At 40.5% G+C, this 16,496-nt stretch overlaps 1 protein-coding gene across 6 annotated transcripts in view; it reads left to right on the forward strand.

Annotated features, from left to right (window-relative positions):
- szt2 (SZT2 subunit of KICSTOR complex) overlaps nucleotides 1–16,496 on the forward strand; it is a 120,795-nt gene that overhangs the window by 75,659 nt on the left and 28,640 nt on the right. For 4 of the 6 annotated variants that reach the window (XM_032525775.1, XM_032525780.1, XM_032525777.1 and 1 more), the window contains 9 exons: nucleotides 712–903; nucleotides 2,703–2,905; nucleotides 3,839–4,005; nucleotides 5,629–5,726; nucleotides 5,880–6,012; nucleotides 8,779–8,909; nucleotides 9,913–9,960; nucleotides 12,182–12,303; nucleotides 13,023–13,208. In XM_032525775.1, the coding sequence (XP_032381666.1) occupies nucleotides 712–903; nucleotides 2,703–2,905; nucleotides 3,839–4,005; nucleotides 5,629–5,726; nucleotides 5,880–6,012; nucleotides 8,779–8,909; nucleotides 9,913–9,960; nucleotides 12,182–12,303; nucleotides 13,023–13,208 (1,280 nt within the window). The remainder of the gene's footprint in view (nucleotides 1–711; nucleotides 904–2,702; nucleotides 2,906–3,838; nucleotides 4,006–5,628; nucleotides 5,727–5,879; nucleotides 6,013–8,778; nucleotides 8,910–9,912; nucleotides 9,961–12,181; nucleotides 12,304–13,022; nucleotides 13,209–16,496) is intronic. The other 2 variants (XM_032525776.1, XM_032525779.1) reach the window with 2 other exon arrangements.

Genomic DNA, 16,496 nt, shown 5'->3' on the forward strand with positions numbered 1-16,496 from the left:
TTGTTCTGACTCAGGTACCAGGGTCTGTTTCCCAATGGGTTCAGTAAACTGCCGTTAGCGTCTTTTCCCTGGACCGGGGCTGTAATGATAGTGGATGGCTGCTAGCTGGCTGATGGCTGACTGTGGATTTGTACCTGGACCGGGGCTGTAATGATGGTGGCTGGCTGCTAGCTGGCTGATTGCTGACTGTGGATGTGTCCCTGGACTGGGGCTGTAATGATTGTGGATGGCTGCTAGCTGGCTGGGGGCTGACCGTGGATGTGTCTCTGGACAGGGGCTGTAATGATAGTGGATGGCTGCTAGCTGGCTGGGGGCTGACCGTGGATGTGTCCCCGGGCCAGAGCTGTTGTCAGCTCTCATCCCGACTGAAGCCTTGCAGCGCCGGGAGAGTGAGGCAGACAGACCGGGCTAGCTGGCTAAATTACCATTGGATTAGTCGCCCTTCTATACAGTTGTTGGATCAGCATTGAAATCTATCAATAAATAAGGTCTCTGTTGTATTATTGTGTTGCAAAGTGGGATGAAATCAATGAAAAAACGATGCCATGTGGCAGAAAAAAGAGTTGCATTACGTTTACTGAGTATAACTCCACCCCAAGTCTTTTTGTCTTACATTATTTTTATCCAGTTGGTTTTATGTAATGTGTGGGAGTACTGAGTCAAAGGTGTTAAAGCTACCAATCACCTTTGTGTCTGCTTGTGTTCTAACAGAGCCACAGCTGTATGTGCGCTTCGACATTTGGGAACAAGGCAACGTCAGCCCCTCACAGCTGAGCGATAAACTGCAGGGGGCACTGCGTCACGCACTCTGTGATGTCGTCATGGAGCTGAAAGTCTTGCCCAATCCTCTGTGTTTGGGGATGCTTTGCCCAGCAACCAAAGTTCAGAGAGACGAGGCTAAAGGTAAGCGCATATTTTTTTCAGCGTATGTTTCCTCACCAAAAAAATCTTAGGTTTATTTATGTCGCCTGAACTTAAGATGTCTTCTCTTTATTAACGAGTACACAGTCAAAGACAATACATGTAACGATTCACCATTTGCGCTTTACCCTTCACAATAAAAGCTCCCTCTATGACTTAACATCCTCTAAACATAACACTGAGAATTTAATTTTATTTAAATGTGACAATGTCAGATAAGTGATGTTGAAAACATGATTTTTATTTAAAAGATGTTAAAATCAACAGCCTACCTTAGTTTATTTAGTGTGTTCTTAATATTTTCAAATGAAATAATTTTCTTCATAAAAACAAGATTTGGTCTTCAAAAAGTATTTTTCCAATTATGAATCTTGAAAAAGAGGGTGTCTTATATTTGGGTCAATACGCTATATCATTAAATTGATATTTGCATGTATTAGTTTAGCTGTACTCCTGATACTGTAGATCTAGCATCATGCAATTGTATTTGTTGCAGTTCAACACACACACTGACCTATTGTGGTGTAAATGCATAATTGCAACATCAGTGCTCTCACTGGTATGTGTGTAGCATGTTTGTGGCTATCATGGTCCAACAATCCCCACCCCCAGCATTTAGTGTAGTACTATCGGAGTACTGTAGCCATATGTCTCATGAAAAGAATATACTTCTATATTTATCTACAAATGTTAAAATTAGTTATGTGCGGGTCTATAACTAAGACCTGAACCTGGTGCATACCCACTTCTTAAAGATTTGCCTCCACTGAACCTGACTGGTACTGCCACATGTGAGACCTAAGTCCAGCCTGAGACCCCAGGCTCCAATAGATTTGTGCTTTATTTCATCTATTACTAATCGTTAGCTCACCAGTTAAATTAAACACATGTCTCTTTGGATACATGCAACTCCTGATGCACACGACCCCAAACGTAAGGCACAGTCAGAACAAGAAAGAAAGAAATGCCTTCAAAGTGTATTTGAAAATAAAGAAACCCAAAGCTTTACTAAACAAAATGGCCAGAACCTGACCTAAAAGCTGAAACTTTGTGGGGACCCGGACTCAAGGTTTGTTGTGTAAAGTGTTATTTTCTTTCTGCACAGGCAAATCCCACATATGTCCATCTGTCTACAGTGCAAGTTGTGATCTTCCTTTTTTTCACAAAAAAAGGAAGATCGACTCACTATTTACCAAAACTTTAGTTGCTTGAATATGTTATGTGTTCTTTACTGGTATAATACAAAGTCTCAAATGAAGTGTTTTTCCTAAATTTTTGGAAGACATAGGTGTGTGTATCTGGTGGGGGGTTAAGGGATCTTTCCTCAAGAAAATGTAATATTAAAAAAAATGCAATTCCCATATAAATTTTGTGTCTCTTTTGGGGTTTTTACGTCTCTTTGTAGTTGTGTAGTGTCTCTTTTTGGTAATTTCTGTTTCCTTTGGGGTTGTTTTGGGTCTCTGTTGTCATTTGGCATTTCTTTGGAGGCGGTTTGTGTCTCTTTGTGGTAGTTTTGCATCTCTTTCACATCCTTTTGGACCTTTTTTTACTAGCATATCTGTGTCTGAAACATTGGAAAAGCTAGAGCAGATCATAAATAAGAAGCTTAAAGAAAAAACTTATTAAAGAATTCTAACTACAATCATTAGATCTGAGAAAAGTCTTTTAGTTACATTTATTTGGCTCGGGTGCTGCAGCTATACCTTATGATGCCAGCTACAACCCCGACTTGGATATAACTGCCTTGTTGTATTTTTCTTTCTTTTAAAATGTGTCTTCAGGGCTGCTGATTCCTTTGCCTGAGGTGAAGGAAGTGAAGGACGGCCCCAGGCAGAGCAGTGGCTCCCGGGTCTTTAAGAGCTGCCCTTCTCCTATCACCTTAACCCAGTCTGTGGTGAGCACCCCCGGGACAGGGGCCGCCACGCCCGAGTCCACCACACCCACCAGCAAGAGCACCCGCCGCAGCTTCTGGGACATACTTCAGGTCAGTTCCTCCCGAGGAAGCCTTTCACCATGGAACTCTGTGTTTTCTAATTACTGGCTACATTACAATTTAAAACAAAATGCATGGACACATTATTGTATAACTGGGTTAAATTAATATTATAGTGGCACTGGGATTTAAATTTGCTGACTAAAATAATAACTTCAGCAGAAAGCACCTAACTCATGAAAAAGAAATTATATTTATACATATATATATTTTTTTAAGTTAGGTTTAAGGGCCCAGGTATTGTTTTGAATTGTTTGCCTCATATCTTTAAGGTAGTTGTTTCACTGGACGGAGTACAGAGTTTGGAATAATTGGAGAATTTTTCACAGTTTTGTCATGAAGAAATCATAATTGAAAAAATGAATACATTTTGTTTTAATAATAACATTACCCAACTATTTCTAGTGCTGAATTGCTGAGTCAATATTTGAGTTTTAAAAGAAAGGTTTTTGAATTGTCCTTTAAATTGGAACGTTTACTAATAGGGTTTGACTATCATGTAAATATCATATAAAATATATTATTTGTCAGATTTACTACTTACAGTTTACACTTTGTGAAAAAAAATGGTCTAACATATATAAATAATAAAAATACGTCAAAAAACATTGAAAATGTAAACAAAATGTCCAAATGAAATGTGGAAAAAAACGAAGTTTAAAAGACGTCAAAAGCATCAAGCACCAACTCATATCTTGATTAGCCAATGGCACATTCAAATCAAATGATTATGATATGATGACGCCTGAAGGGGCAAGTGGGTTTTTATATTTACTTGCCCGAAGTGGCGTTTAACTTGCCCCGGGTCATTGGGCAACCCTTATTGTTGAAACCTGTGGCTACCTTTTAGCCTGTATTCCTCCATATGAGCCAGTGCTACACACAGAGCTTATATTCGTTATTTGTGACTTCAATGTGTTGCAGAGTAAGCCAGATTCATCCGAGCTTGGGAGCCCAAAGACAACTGACGACATAGTGCAGGAAAGAGGAGAGGAGGGCCGAGTAGCACGGCGAAGACACAAGACGGAGAACGTGAAGCAGCAGTGGAGCCAGGAGAAAGCTCTGGCTGTGGAGCTGGAGCAGACCCAGAGGTGGAGTGTAACTGCAACTCTATCAGTAACATCAGTGCATTGAGTTATTACCAGTGGGGGCTAGAGCTGAATGCTTTGACCACAAAAGGGTTTTTGCAATAAAAACTATTTTATTTTACCAAGAGGTAATAGAGTTGTGAGTGGGCGGGCAGTGTGCTGAACACTGTATTCAGCAGCCACACAGCAGACGGACACATTTAGAGACTAGCTGGGGAACATAGTTGAGCATTTAGTAGCTGTAGCGCCAGATATTTTACTAAAGAGTTGGTGGAGCCCAAACCAGAGCTAAAGGAGTGTGAATATTGGAGATACATTAATCGGGTAGACACAATGCAGGTTTTTAATGTTAAAAGGTGCTACAGCTGTTCATCTAAACCGCCATCTGGTCTGGAAACTGACCCTATTGGTGCAGTTGTTCCCTGGTGGATTCTTGCTTAGTAGCTCGTTCAGCAAGCCGAGGAGACATTCATGTGGGTTTTACTTCCAGCCAACCTTACTGTATGGTGAATTTCGACCAGTGTGTTGCAAGCCTGGTGGCCCACCGGGCCTAAGTTTCCCCCACCAGGACCAAGCCACTGGGAATTATTTGGATGTATTTTAAAGATGTTTTTTTTAACTACAGTTCGGCCAACTACACACTGGCTGAGTCGTGCAAGCGTGGCGTTTCTATTGCGTGTCAGCTGCGTGGATTTTTCTATGTCCTAAACACCAGAAACGTGTCTGATGCGGCGCTGCTGCTGCTAGGCGACGTACAGGGAGGGCTATCTCGGGACATCCTGTAGCACCGACAGATTTGAATCACCCTTATTTGACATATGGGGAGAGAGTTGTTAATCATAAATCTATAGGCTACTGATCTGATTAAAGCAAGATAAGTATAAGTATTGACGGCAAAATAGGTTACAGAATTTTACATTCTGTATGACAGGTGCAATATTTGAAAATCAACTTTTTTTTATTAATATCTATCTGATGTCAAAATGACATCTTTTTCTATTCTATTTTGCCTGGAAATCTTCCAACATGCTTGCGTGTCACGTGAAAAATAGTCGTTGGTTCTATTTCTAGCATGCCTGCGTTTTCGGGGCGGCTCAAGTCGCTCGTGTCACCCAGGCTGTGTCTGAAGCTCTAACCTGTTATCATGGGAGCCAAAATAAAAATAAATAAAATAAATATAAAACACGCCACATAGCTGACACGCTCGTGCGACACAACCAGTGTGTAGCCGGCCTTACAATGGGGCAGCTCGGTTGCAAATTTCCAGTTAGCTTTTAGCATTGAGTTAATGTAGGGCCCTAGGAAATCTGTCTTATAGCTTATATAGCTAAAATCTCAATTTAACAATTCCGTCCATGATGCAGTCATCACAGAAACAATTTGGCTCTGAATTAATGCTGCAATAAGCTGGACCGTTGTTGAAAATGGACACTTGCCACCGGGCTTCATAACTTCTCCTGGGGAAACCCTGAGTACCATGGCTTAGCAGTGTCATGAGTTATCGCTGCCCCTGACCTAGAAATCCCTGTGCTACTGACAACGCTCAACAAGCCTTTAAACCCCCCACAGCTCATGTTTGTGAGTGCTACAGCAGCTGTAAACTATGGGTGTTTTTTGGCTGTGTAGGAGGCAGGTGTCTCAGTTGGAGGAGGGAGATGCAGGCACTCTACACCCCGTCTACCAGTTTACCTGCCAGCCATGGATCACTTTCATGGCCAAACTTGGTAAGTGTTATTTAAGTCTCACATTTTCTGCCAGAATGAGAAAAAAATCTATCAGAAAGCTTGCATCTTCTGACAATGAGCGGTTTTATATTCTGAGTTTTTCCTTTTTTTCAACCCATTATCTTTTTTTCTGACCTGGCTGCTGGAAAACAGGCTGCCCCTCCATTCAGCAATGCACAGCTGAAATGGCTTCGCACTTCCTGCTGCCTTCCATCTTAGCAGAGATTGTCAACTTGGTCAGCTCTCTGGCCAGTGACACGACGGTGAAGGCATTTGAAAAGACGAGGTGAGTTGTTTTGTGCTGGGTATGAAATGAACGGTGAAATGGGTCACTGTTACACTTCAACTGAAAGCCCGACTGCCTTATGTGCTGACTCAAACTTACTCACAACTGCCTTTATTGCTGAGACTTGGACCGACATTTCTGCTGCTATTACCTTCTAAAAACCAACCGGCAGATTATGTGCTCTCAGCAGTAGTTCCACTACTTATTTAAATAAACTCAAAACTAAAATTTCAAATGCTTTCAGTATTTTCTTTCAGAATTATTTTTTGCTATGCCTTAAGAACATATTGTACTTCATGTTTGTCTTCCCTTAAATAAGCTGAGCAAAATGTCATGTCTGGGGGAAAACCATGGAAGTAAATCTGTTTATCGGATTTTGAAATTAAAAAGCCACTGAATTTCTAGCGCTGAATATTTTGCATTGAAATTATATATCTAAATTTTTCCTCAGAATTTCCCTCCCTTTTTATTTTTCTAAGTTCATATTACTACGAGTATTACTCATATTTATATTACTACATATCACGACTTACTAAGTTCAATTAAGAATCAAAAATTCAACTTAAAAAAATCAAAATACCAAATTCAGATGCAAAATACAATGTTTACAATTCAACTAGTATACAGTATTTTCAACTTTCTCAAATTCAACAGGCCAAATTCAGCTGAAAAATGTATTCAGTGTAAACATCATGGATACCCAAGAAAAAGCAATCGATTCTAGAATCTGGATCGGGAGTTTTCTGTAATAGCTGCAGCCAACAACTGAAAACTTTGAAATCAACTGTGTAGAGTTTGATTATTGGAAGTTTTCCTGGCTGCTGAGAACACTCGCTCGCCGGCCGGCCGGCCCGGCCAGGGATACTCGCAGACCCCGCTGTCGGCTGGAAGACTCTCAGTAGACTCATGGACAAGTTTATTTCCTCAATCGTTTGTTTTTATAACCACACACACACACACACACACACACACACAGAGCCAGAGGTGATGGAGAGCAACAAATTGTATAACGCATTGCTTGCCAACATTTGCTCAAACCTTTCTATTAATACTTAGAAAACAGTTGGTTGTAAGAGTCCTTTCAGTCATTCAGGTCTGATGATGCTTCTCTGAACACTGGTCTGTCCTACAGGTGTACTAGTGAATAGCCTATAGATGTGCACTTATAGCCTATATGCCCAGAGACAACAGATAGGAATTATCATTGTGATAGCCTATATCTGGTGCAATACATTTATTGTCCCTGTTTTAAATAAGCCAATGAATGAAAATTATAAGCGTTGGTGTTTCTCCTTATGTCTAAATAACATTATTTATTATTTACACATAGGCCTGTCTCTCTGCTGCTCTCCTCCTCTGACTTCTGCTCTGGCTGCCCAGCGAGCTCGTAAATGGTACGCCCGCAATCGCTTGTGGGGCTTTATAACTCCGAAAGGCAGATAACCGCAGCTTGTCTTTTATCTTGCAATGGATAATTGTGTTTTGTTATGAAAGCAAACGATAGAGGAAATAAACTTGTCCATGAGTCTTTTGAGAGTCTGTGAGCATCACTGCCTGGCTGTCCCATCAGACTGGAGCTTCTTAAGTCCAACAACATCAGAGCAAAGGTGTAATTGGCCATCGATTTTGGTAAAACTGCCAATATTCAAACTCTACACAGTTGATTTCTCACATGAAAAAGTCTCAAAAGTGAATTTAGTGGTGAAATACCAGACATAAATTGTAAATTGTGTCCATTTGTTTGCTGCAGCTACAATGGCAAACTCCCGATCTAGATTGGGGAATTGATTGCTTTCTCTTGGGTTCCTGGATGTTTAACTCTGAATTTTATACATTATATTTTACACCTGTGTTTGGTATATTTGTTGAATTTTTGATTCTTAATTTATTATCTTATTTATGAGGAGTAAACCTCTATATATTGGCGCCCAATCTGATGAAACAGATTTACTTCCATAGAAAACAACCTTAAATAAGACTTAATGTTTCCTTCTGGTTTTATTTTACAATGTCCTTAGCTACAAGATTTAAGGGGAGCTTACTGTATAGCAGTACTGTTCCTTCACTGGTGACTTATCTCAAATAAAGACATGTCAGAAACTTTTCACTGATAAACAGAAGAATAATGTCTAGAGCACAGTGTTTAGAGACAAAGGAAACCATGCAGATACTTGATCTTGTATTTTATTTTCATTTGCATCATTCCAACAGACTGGATGATAACTTACAGTATCACATACAGTATTTACTATGACATTTTCTTTTGCCACAATCATCTAACTCACTAAACACTAGAACACAACTTTCTTCCAGTCAGTAGTGGCTCCCTTTCCCTTGCCAGACAAATAACAAGCAATAAAAGTTTGGATTGCATCACAATTTGAGGTCTGAGTATCCAGATGCTAGGGGGCAGCAGGGGCAACATTCTTAAGCACTGCTGTAGAGACAGGGTTTCATTCCCGGTTGTAAATACAGTAGTTCCCCCACCTTGTTCTTGCATCCAACATACACATGCGCTCGCCAGGTGGGAAGTCCGTGACCTCCTATTGGCTGTTTGAGGTGGGACACAAACCAACAGCAGAGTTAGCAGACAACAGTGCATTGCAGAGGGAAATAGATATTCCACATCAGGAGACAAAAGGGATACAAATCCTGTTGCACAAGTAAAGAGGTTCTTTAATCATCCTGCATCCCTTTATTCCTAATAACTCAAACCAATGTTCACAATCACAATAACGGCTTTCTCTGTTTCTTTAACCTTTTCAGCTGTCCCCCATCTGGAGACATGTTTGTACCCTTCCCTCTTGTCCAGAACCTCAGCCAGCCTCCAGACACTACAAGGAGCTTTGTTCTCATTGGTCGCAACTTCCATCAGTGGCATTGTAGCACAGAGCAAGGTAACTGCTAAAGCCAGTGGCGCTAAACATTCCCAGCAGCCACCTGCTGCCAGTGCTCATCCTCTGCACTGCTTACACAGCTGTACAGTAGACACAATGAATGATTAGCAATCCAATATGCAACATCTATAATCAGTTAGGTTTCGTTTGAAAATACTCATTTATGTCCGTTTATTTTCCAGTTTGTAAGTTGCATGTAGTGGCCAAGTCCCGAGAAGTACCTCCAGGTTGTAATTCAAAGGGAACTGTAACAGCAAATTCATTTGAACTTTTCTATGACATGGGTGACTGAGAAGCTAGCAAGTACTACCTCTATGTATTTAACCCATAGTTTTGCCTTGTTAGGTCGTTTTCTGTGTGGTGTCCAACGTTAAAACTGGATTCAACTGAACAAATCACATTCAAGAGAGAATATGTAGAACACGCAGGTCCTGTAAATGGCCCTTTGAATGCCTAAACTGTTACATAGCATTGGTTTTGCTCAACACCGTATCAAATAAAGTACTCTTTAGGTATGGCATCTGTATCACTTTAATGGTATTGCAATTTTTGGTACAATTCCCAGCCCTACTCCTTAAACAGTTGGTTCTCTCTCTGCAGATAGATAATTGAGTAATTGAGACTAATAGTAAAGAAAAGAAATGAAAACAAACAATGTCAGGGCTGGTGTTGTGCAGTTTAAATGGAAATGGACCAGAGGATATACAGAGGAGCTGATATTGATAAATGTTCATGAAGGCCTATATTAGTGTATGACAGTGTGTAGACTTAGCTGCTGCATGTTGCTAACACCTGTTTTGCCCTCATGTAGAGGGGGTCTTAGCCTGAGGCCAAGCTTCCAAAATGCTCTCCTTGCTGCTGCTCTTTGTTTCTGTTTCTATGTCCATGCTAAGAGCTGTCTAACATCATTGTTATTTTGCAAGTTTCTGCTCCGTTTGTGTCGAGCTGTGCTATTCACTGTCCATGCCGCCTTGCTGTTTGTACCATCTCTGTTTGCCTACAGAAGACAGTTCAGATGAGGAAAACACCCCAGTGCTAAATAGGTTCACACGTAAGTTTGCACACATCGATGCTGATGGGATGTTTGAAATTGCTGCTTTTGAAAGAAATGTAAGTGCTTAATATACATTTTGGATTGTCTTTATTAAATACATGTGTGATTCAGCACACAATACTGCCTAAAAGTAGACGAAAGGCAGGTAGCTTTCCAACTCCTCAAAATGCAATTCTATCTACTTCTCATCTTTACATAAAGCATCAAACAGAGACATTGGGCCCTGCTTTTGTGAATCAAGGTATGAGGCACAAATCACTGGAGAGGGATTTTGGAGATGTTCCTGTGGGTACACCTTCCCTAATTAAAGTGATATATTGTGTTGAAATATTACAGCACACATTTATTTATTTATGTTTCAGCTCCTACTCTGTGAGCCTTCTCTGTGTAATGTGCAGTTTTTCCTGCGTGTCCTTACGACGTGTAACGTTAGACAGCCAATCACAGACATTATGAGATCTTGGTAGAAGCTTGCTGCATGCTGATTGGCTCATTGAACCTGATAAGATTTACTCCTTAGGTATTGAAATTCAGTATTTAATGATAAGGCATTTTTTGATACTCAATACTTTAGAGGCAAAAATGGCAAACTTCAACGTCTGCAGATTATGTCAGCTGTTGCTAATTAACGTTAATTTTACAGGAAGCTTGATAACAGGCCAAAGTGGTCTTTTGGCTGTTGAGAGCCAGTCTCTGTACTCAGCCAAAGATCATTTGTGAGGGAAGAATCTGTCAAACAGCGTGGACTGTGTGTTTTTGCAGTACCAACAACTCCGACAGATGGTCAGTCTTGTGTGGTCAAAAGATCAGTTGATGTGACAGGATCAGTCTCCCAACATCTCAGTTAAAAGTTCATTCACTTCAAATGAGTTATTTAAGCTGATTGACTAAGATTTGAATCAGAACCTCCAAAATTGGATGAAATACTTGTAAAAAAATAAATAAATTAATCCACATTTCAAATCCATTTAGGACAGTAAATCAAGTTATATCTTCAATCTTTTTTAAATAAGTAATTTATAACTTCAGTGACTTACAAATGTAAGTATGTACATACGGCCCTAAAGACAAGCGTGGAGCTTACGACCTGGCGGACGTCAGTGTGCCCGAGTACATGTCAGTCTGCCAGTACAGAGCTGCACTTTGTGCAGCGGTAAAATAGAGTCCAGTGAGTTTCTTAAAAAGACAATAAAAGGAACATACCATACATTGAAAATAAGGAATTACAGAGGCAATAACACGATAATTAAAAGCAAAGGTTTATGAATGATAGTGCTTTTTTAGTGTTGTTCTAATACAGTAATAAGTATCTTGAAGTGAAAAGGCTCAGGTTTGAACCCAGATGCACGAGTCAGTGATGAGCAGGTTATGGTCAAAAACGTGCTATCTGAAAAAAGGGTCAGGCAGGCAGAACTAAAGGCCGGAAAGCGAAGGCGTAAGCACAATAGATAATCTGGCAGGGAATGAATGGAAAGGGTCTAGGGAATATGTACTGCAGGGGTGACGGGGGAAGTGGGAACAGATGAGCATGTGAGTGCTGATGGAAATGGCAGGAATGCTGGTTACTGCAGGACTGGAGGGAGTGGCTTTATGTGAAATGACAGGAGACATACGTGGTAGGAAAACACAAAAGACGGGAATAAATGATGCTGCGAAAATACATGTTTGGTTTAAAAGAGCAAATTGAAATACCATTCGTCCAATCTCTGGTAATGGCATTACCTCATAATTTCCTTCTGACTTAAATATAATGTCCTCGACATATACATAGATACTGGATTCTGAATAATATCATGTTATCATGTTATAGTGGAATGCAAAGGGAAATATACCCTTTTTTCTCTCTCCTACTGATCATTTGGCTGAACCAATGGCTGGAATTTCCAGAGCAGTATTACTTTTACTTTCAAAAGTTAAAGCTGTCAGTCATGTGTCAAAAACCTTGCAAACCTCTCAGAGAATCCTGGGTAATTTAGTGTATTTGGATTCGGGGTTCAGACAGACGCGCCGAGCACTTTCTCAGTACATGTGCAAATTAAAATTAATTTCATGTAAAAGGTTGATCCCAAAGGCATGGTACGGTGCTGTCCATTGACTGCTACACTACAGTTAAGAACAGATGAAAGAGTGTCCTGACAGTCGTTAGGGAGTCAGTGTGAAAGGACTTTGATTCATATTGCTTTGCCATTTTCACTGAGTTTCTCTCTCTCCTGCCCAGCTCTAAAGGGCTTCCAGCGCTTCGAGGCTCTGGAGCAGAGTGATTGGTTCGGTCCGAGCCAGGCCGGGGCCGGGCTGGCTCCCCGCCAGAGGTTCCTCTTCATCACCATCCTAGACAAAAAGGTGACTTGGCATATGACAGCCTCAGTATTTTGAATGGCCCTTTGGGCCAAGAGAAAAAAACAGAGTTCTTAAAAATACAAAAGGTCCTGATTGTTTTAGCTGCCAAAACATCTCTGAACACTGAACCACTGTTGTGCTAAAGGGTTACCTCCCTTCCTTTCCAACCTGGACCCTGTTTACCTTTGTGTTTGTGTCTAAGTGACTCATGGAAACAACAATCTTTGAAACTGGTCCACTAATAATGATTGCTGCTGTAAGCAGCGGCAAAACAAGCTGTAATGTAACGTTAATGGGGAAAATGTGCACCTTTAATTTTTGTCCACTAAAAGTTCGGTTTTTGCCCATGACATGCTCACATTATTATTTTAAGTGTCTGACAAAGTTTTGGAAAGGATCCCAACAGAGATGGCCTTTTTTTTAAAGAGCTTTTAGCAATGTTAACTGTTGACAATTTGTAAAATAATCAACAGTATAGTAGCATATAGGCTACATATCAGAGGAAAACAAAACAAACAAAGAGCTGGTATAGTGCATCCAGTACAAAGAGACCTTCGTGAAGTGCATATAATAAAGTGCATACTGTAAAGTACGTATCGTAATGTGCAAAGAGTCTTTCGTAAAGTGCAGTAGATCTGGACTCGGCTGTTTATAGGCCACGTCATGTATAAGTGCAAGCATCTTGGGGGTAGATTTGACTCATTGTTACCAACATTCTTTAGGTGACTCTGTACAGCTATAACTGGTCTGTGGACCTGGGCGCCTCTCTGAACCGTGAGCTGGACCGCCTTGTGAAGTGGCAGAATGCGAGGGCTCATGTTGTCCACTGCCTGCTCAACCAGAAGATGGGCCTCTTCCATCACTACTGCTTCTCTGACGCACCCCACCACGAAATGGACTCCAAGCAGGTAAAGACACTGACACCGTCCCTAATGTGGACCATTGTCAGCAAGTCAACAACACAACTGCTGTCGTTAAATCGGCTGCATTTTACATAAATTCAGTGTTCAGCTTTTTTAGTTTTTTTCAAGCATAGAAGAATCAATTCAAATTCTCTTCTAATGTGTTTAATAGCAATTTCCCAAATAACATTTGAACAATCTCAACATAAACTTGACTATGAGAGCTAATCTCAGTAGCATCCAGGTTGTGGCTGTTCCGGATTCGCCCGGTGATTTTAATAGAAGTATTTCAATATTAATATTATTATTTTAAGCAGTTTTGTTGATTGGGTTTTTATTTACTCAAGAGTAATAGACATTTGTCTTTAACAAATTGTCGGAAATAACAGGCATTTGCATAGATATCTGTGAAATAAGGTAACACAGACTCTTTGCATTCAATGTACACCGATCATGGTGAGGGTAATGCAAAGTAAACCCCCCCCCTTTGCATACAGTCGGGGTTGGGAGCTGCTAGTTGGGGTGGAATCAGCCTGTCAGGATAGCATCTGGATTCATACAGCTGGAGAAGGTAGCAGGTCCTGGGGCAGATGTCATACAGCTGTTATATCCTGGGGAGGAATCCCTGTGACCGCCACATAAGAGATGATGTCACTACCTGTACGCTACCAGCCTGTCTGTCATGTGCTTCTCATGGTATATCAAGAGTACTTGAAAATCTAGGGACCTTCCATGGCGTGGTTCCAATATCCGAGTTCAGAGAAGAAAAATTAGGCAAACACAAATGGGACGTCAAAGAAAAGGGCCTCAAACAGCTGTCGATTTATTATGAAGTTTAGATATGAAAACTAATGACTATGTTTATATTCTGACTCAGAGATCTTTAACCGGGGGTCTGGGGCTCCTAGGGGGTCCTCTGAGTCACTGCAGGGTGCAAGCCAAATTGAAAGATAAAAATAAATAAAAATGAACACGTCTTTGCATTCAATTGAAATCCATTCAATTAAAAAAAACTTGTCACTGAGGGACAATTAAAAAGTCATTAACATTAATCCAACATATTATTAGCAAATGTAAATTTGTCTACTTGTGAAAAAAACAAAACACTGCTGACAGGCTTGCTGTCCTACAGGTAAGGTAGTCCCTAAGGTAGCCATCTACAGATACAGTTAAGGATTTACTGTTCCACATGTTTAACATTAAAGCTTGATTTATAAAACCATGCCAACAATTAATATTTGAATACCTTCAATGTTGAATTGTAGCCCTCCAATAAAACGAATAAAAAGAAAAATAAGATGCACTAAAAATGTGCTGTTAAAGGCTTTAGGCTGCCCACACATTATTGTAGGCCCAGGTTAATTGGTGTTAATTGGTGTAGGCCACTTAATTTTATAGAGTATATGAAGTAGGGGGACCCTGCTCTGTTTGTCTTTCAGTTAAGGGGTCCTTGGCTTAAAAAACGTTGAAGACCACTGTTCAAACTCATTGTACCTCAAAATACACTTATTGTGTACGTCTGACTCAATGTGTACTTCTACTTCAAAACATTTTACTGCTACATTTACCTGACAGAAAAATGTTAGTTCTTACTTACGTTGCAGATTTAGATTTTACTCACAAAATATTATGATTAAAATATGATACATTACGCTTCACGTTGTACATGTTAAGTCAATGTAAGTACTTTGTGCTGATATAATGCCTCTCTTTCCACTTGAAGTAAACCTTTGAATGCAGGACCTGTACTGTGCAGTATTTATACTTTTACAATTAATTATTGAAAGTTTTGGGTTGAGCTTTAAATGAGCTTAGGGAAGGGGGCTGATCTAACAGATCTGGGAATTTGGTCCAAACGTTATGGGCCTTGGCTGCAAAGGTGTAATCAACCCTGTTTGTAGTTTGATGGTGGGATGACTAGCGCCCCATTCACACCTGGCATTGGGCAATGAGATTCGTCCTGAGTGATCCAATCACAAGTGGACAGCTCTTAAGTATGTGAATGCAACAGGACGCCTTGAAATTCCAATACTTATACTGTATGTATATTACTACAGACATAAAATTGCAGGCAGGACACTGATTACTGGGTGGTACTGGAGTAGAGGAAGTTGCACTAGTTGATCAGTGAGGAAAATAAAGGCGTGGATGACTATTTCCAGGTCTGGACAGGAGAGGAAAGACTTTAATTTGGGTATGGATCGGAGGTGAAAGTAACTGGACTTGGTTGGTGGTTTGAGCCCTGGCCATGCAGTCCTATGTGGAAGTGTCTTTGGACAAGACACTGAACCCCAAATGTCTCCCAATTCTGTGCACAGCGGTGTGTGAATATGTGTGAATTTTCATCTGATGAGGTGGCACCTTGTACGGCAGCTTTGGCCACAGTGTGTGAAGGGTGAATAATTCGTTGTATGTAAAAGTGCTTTGAGTAGTTGTTAAGACTAGAAAAGCAGTGTATTAATGCAGCCCATTTACATTTCGGTTTATCTAGGTCATGAAAGTTAGAATTGTTTGTTATTACAGATGTCAATGAGACTTTTACATATGTTTACTTACAGTTTTCTTACTTACATTTGGAACAGAACCCAAAGATCTGGTTTCACCTGGGGTTCCCATGGTGCATCTGTTCTCCTTCAAAATGTGATTTGTCTTTGGTTACCCACAACAAGAAGACAACCAGCCTTGCTATTTAGAAAATATATAGGAATCCTTAACTTACACTAGATGGTGAGAACACAGGGTTCAGTTGACATTCACTATTAATGCTGACAGGCGGAGGCTGTCACTGAATTCCCTCTCATTGTTCTGCCACCTGCAGCTCCATCAGAGCTGGTTGCTGCTTTATTCAGGTTTGTTTTCTGTTTTGAGTATCTCAGCAAAACTGCTGGACCTCCTGTATTAAATATGAAGCTGCAGATCAATATGCGACTGATGGACTCTGCGGCACAAACCCAAACAAGATTTCTCAGCCATGTGACTAAGCATTTTTATTTTTGATTCTCTCCCCCCCGCTCTATTCCAGGCCTTCTTGTGTTGATCATATCCTGGAAATACAACCCTGACACATCAACGGCCTTGTTTTTCAAAATGAAATACTTTACCACCTCAATGCAATTTAGTCCTTGTCAGTTTCCATACATCCTCTTGGATTATTTATGCTCAGCTCTGGCTGAGGCATAGCGGTCTGTGCAGGGAGGCTTTCACAGTCTGTAGCTTTTGAGATGTGCTTCCAGTGACAAAACTGTTTGCCAAGCATATTTAACAAACCGTCTTCCTTCAACACTTTTACTTCTG

Source organism: Etheostoma spectabile, chromosome 9, assembly GCF_008692095.1.
Source record: "Etheostoma spectabile isolate EspeVRDwgs_2016 chromosome 9, UIUC_Espe_1.0, whole genome shotgun sequence".
Classification (NCBI taxonomy): Eukaryota; Metazoa; Chordata; class Actinopteri; order Perciformes; family Percidae; genus Etheostoma; species Etheostoma spectabile.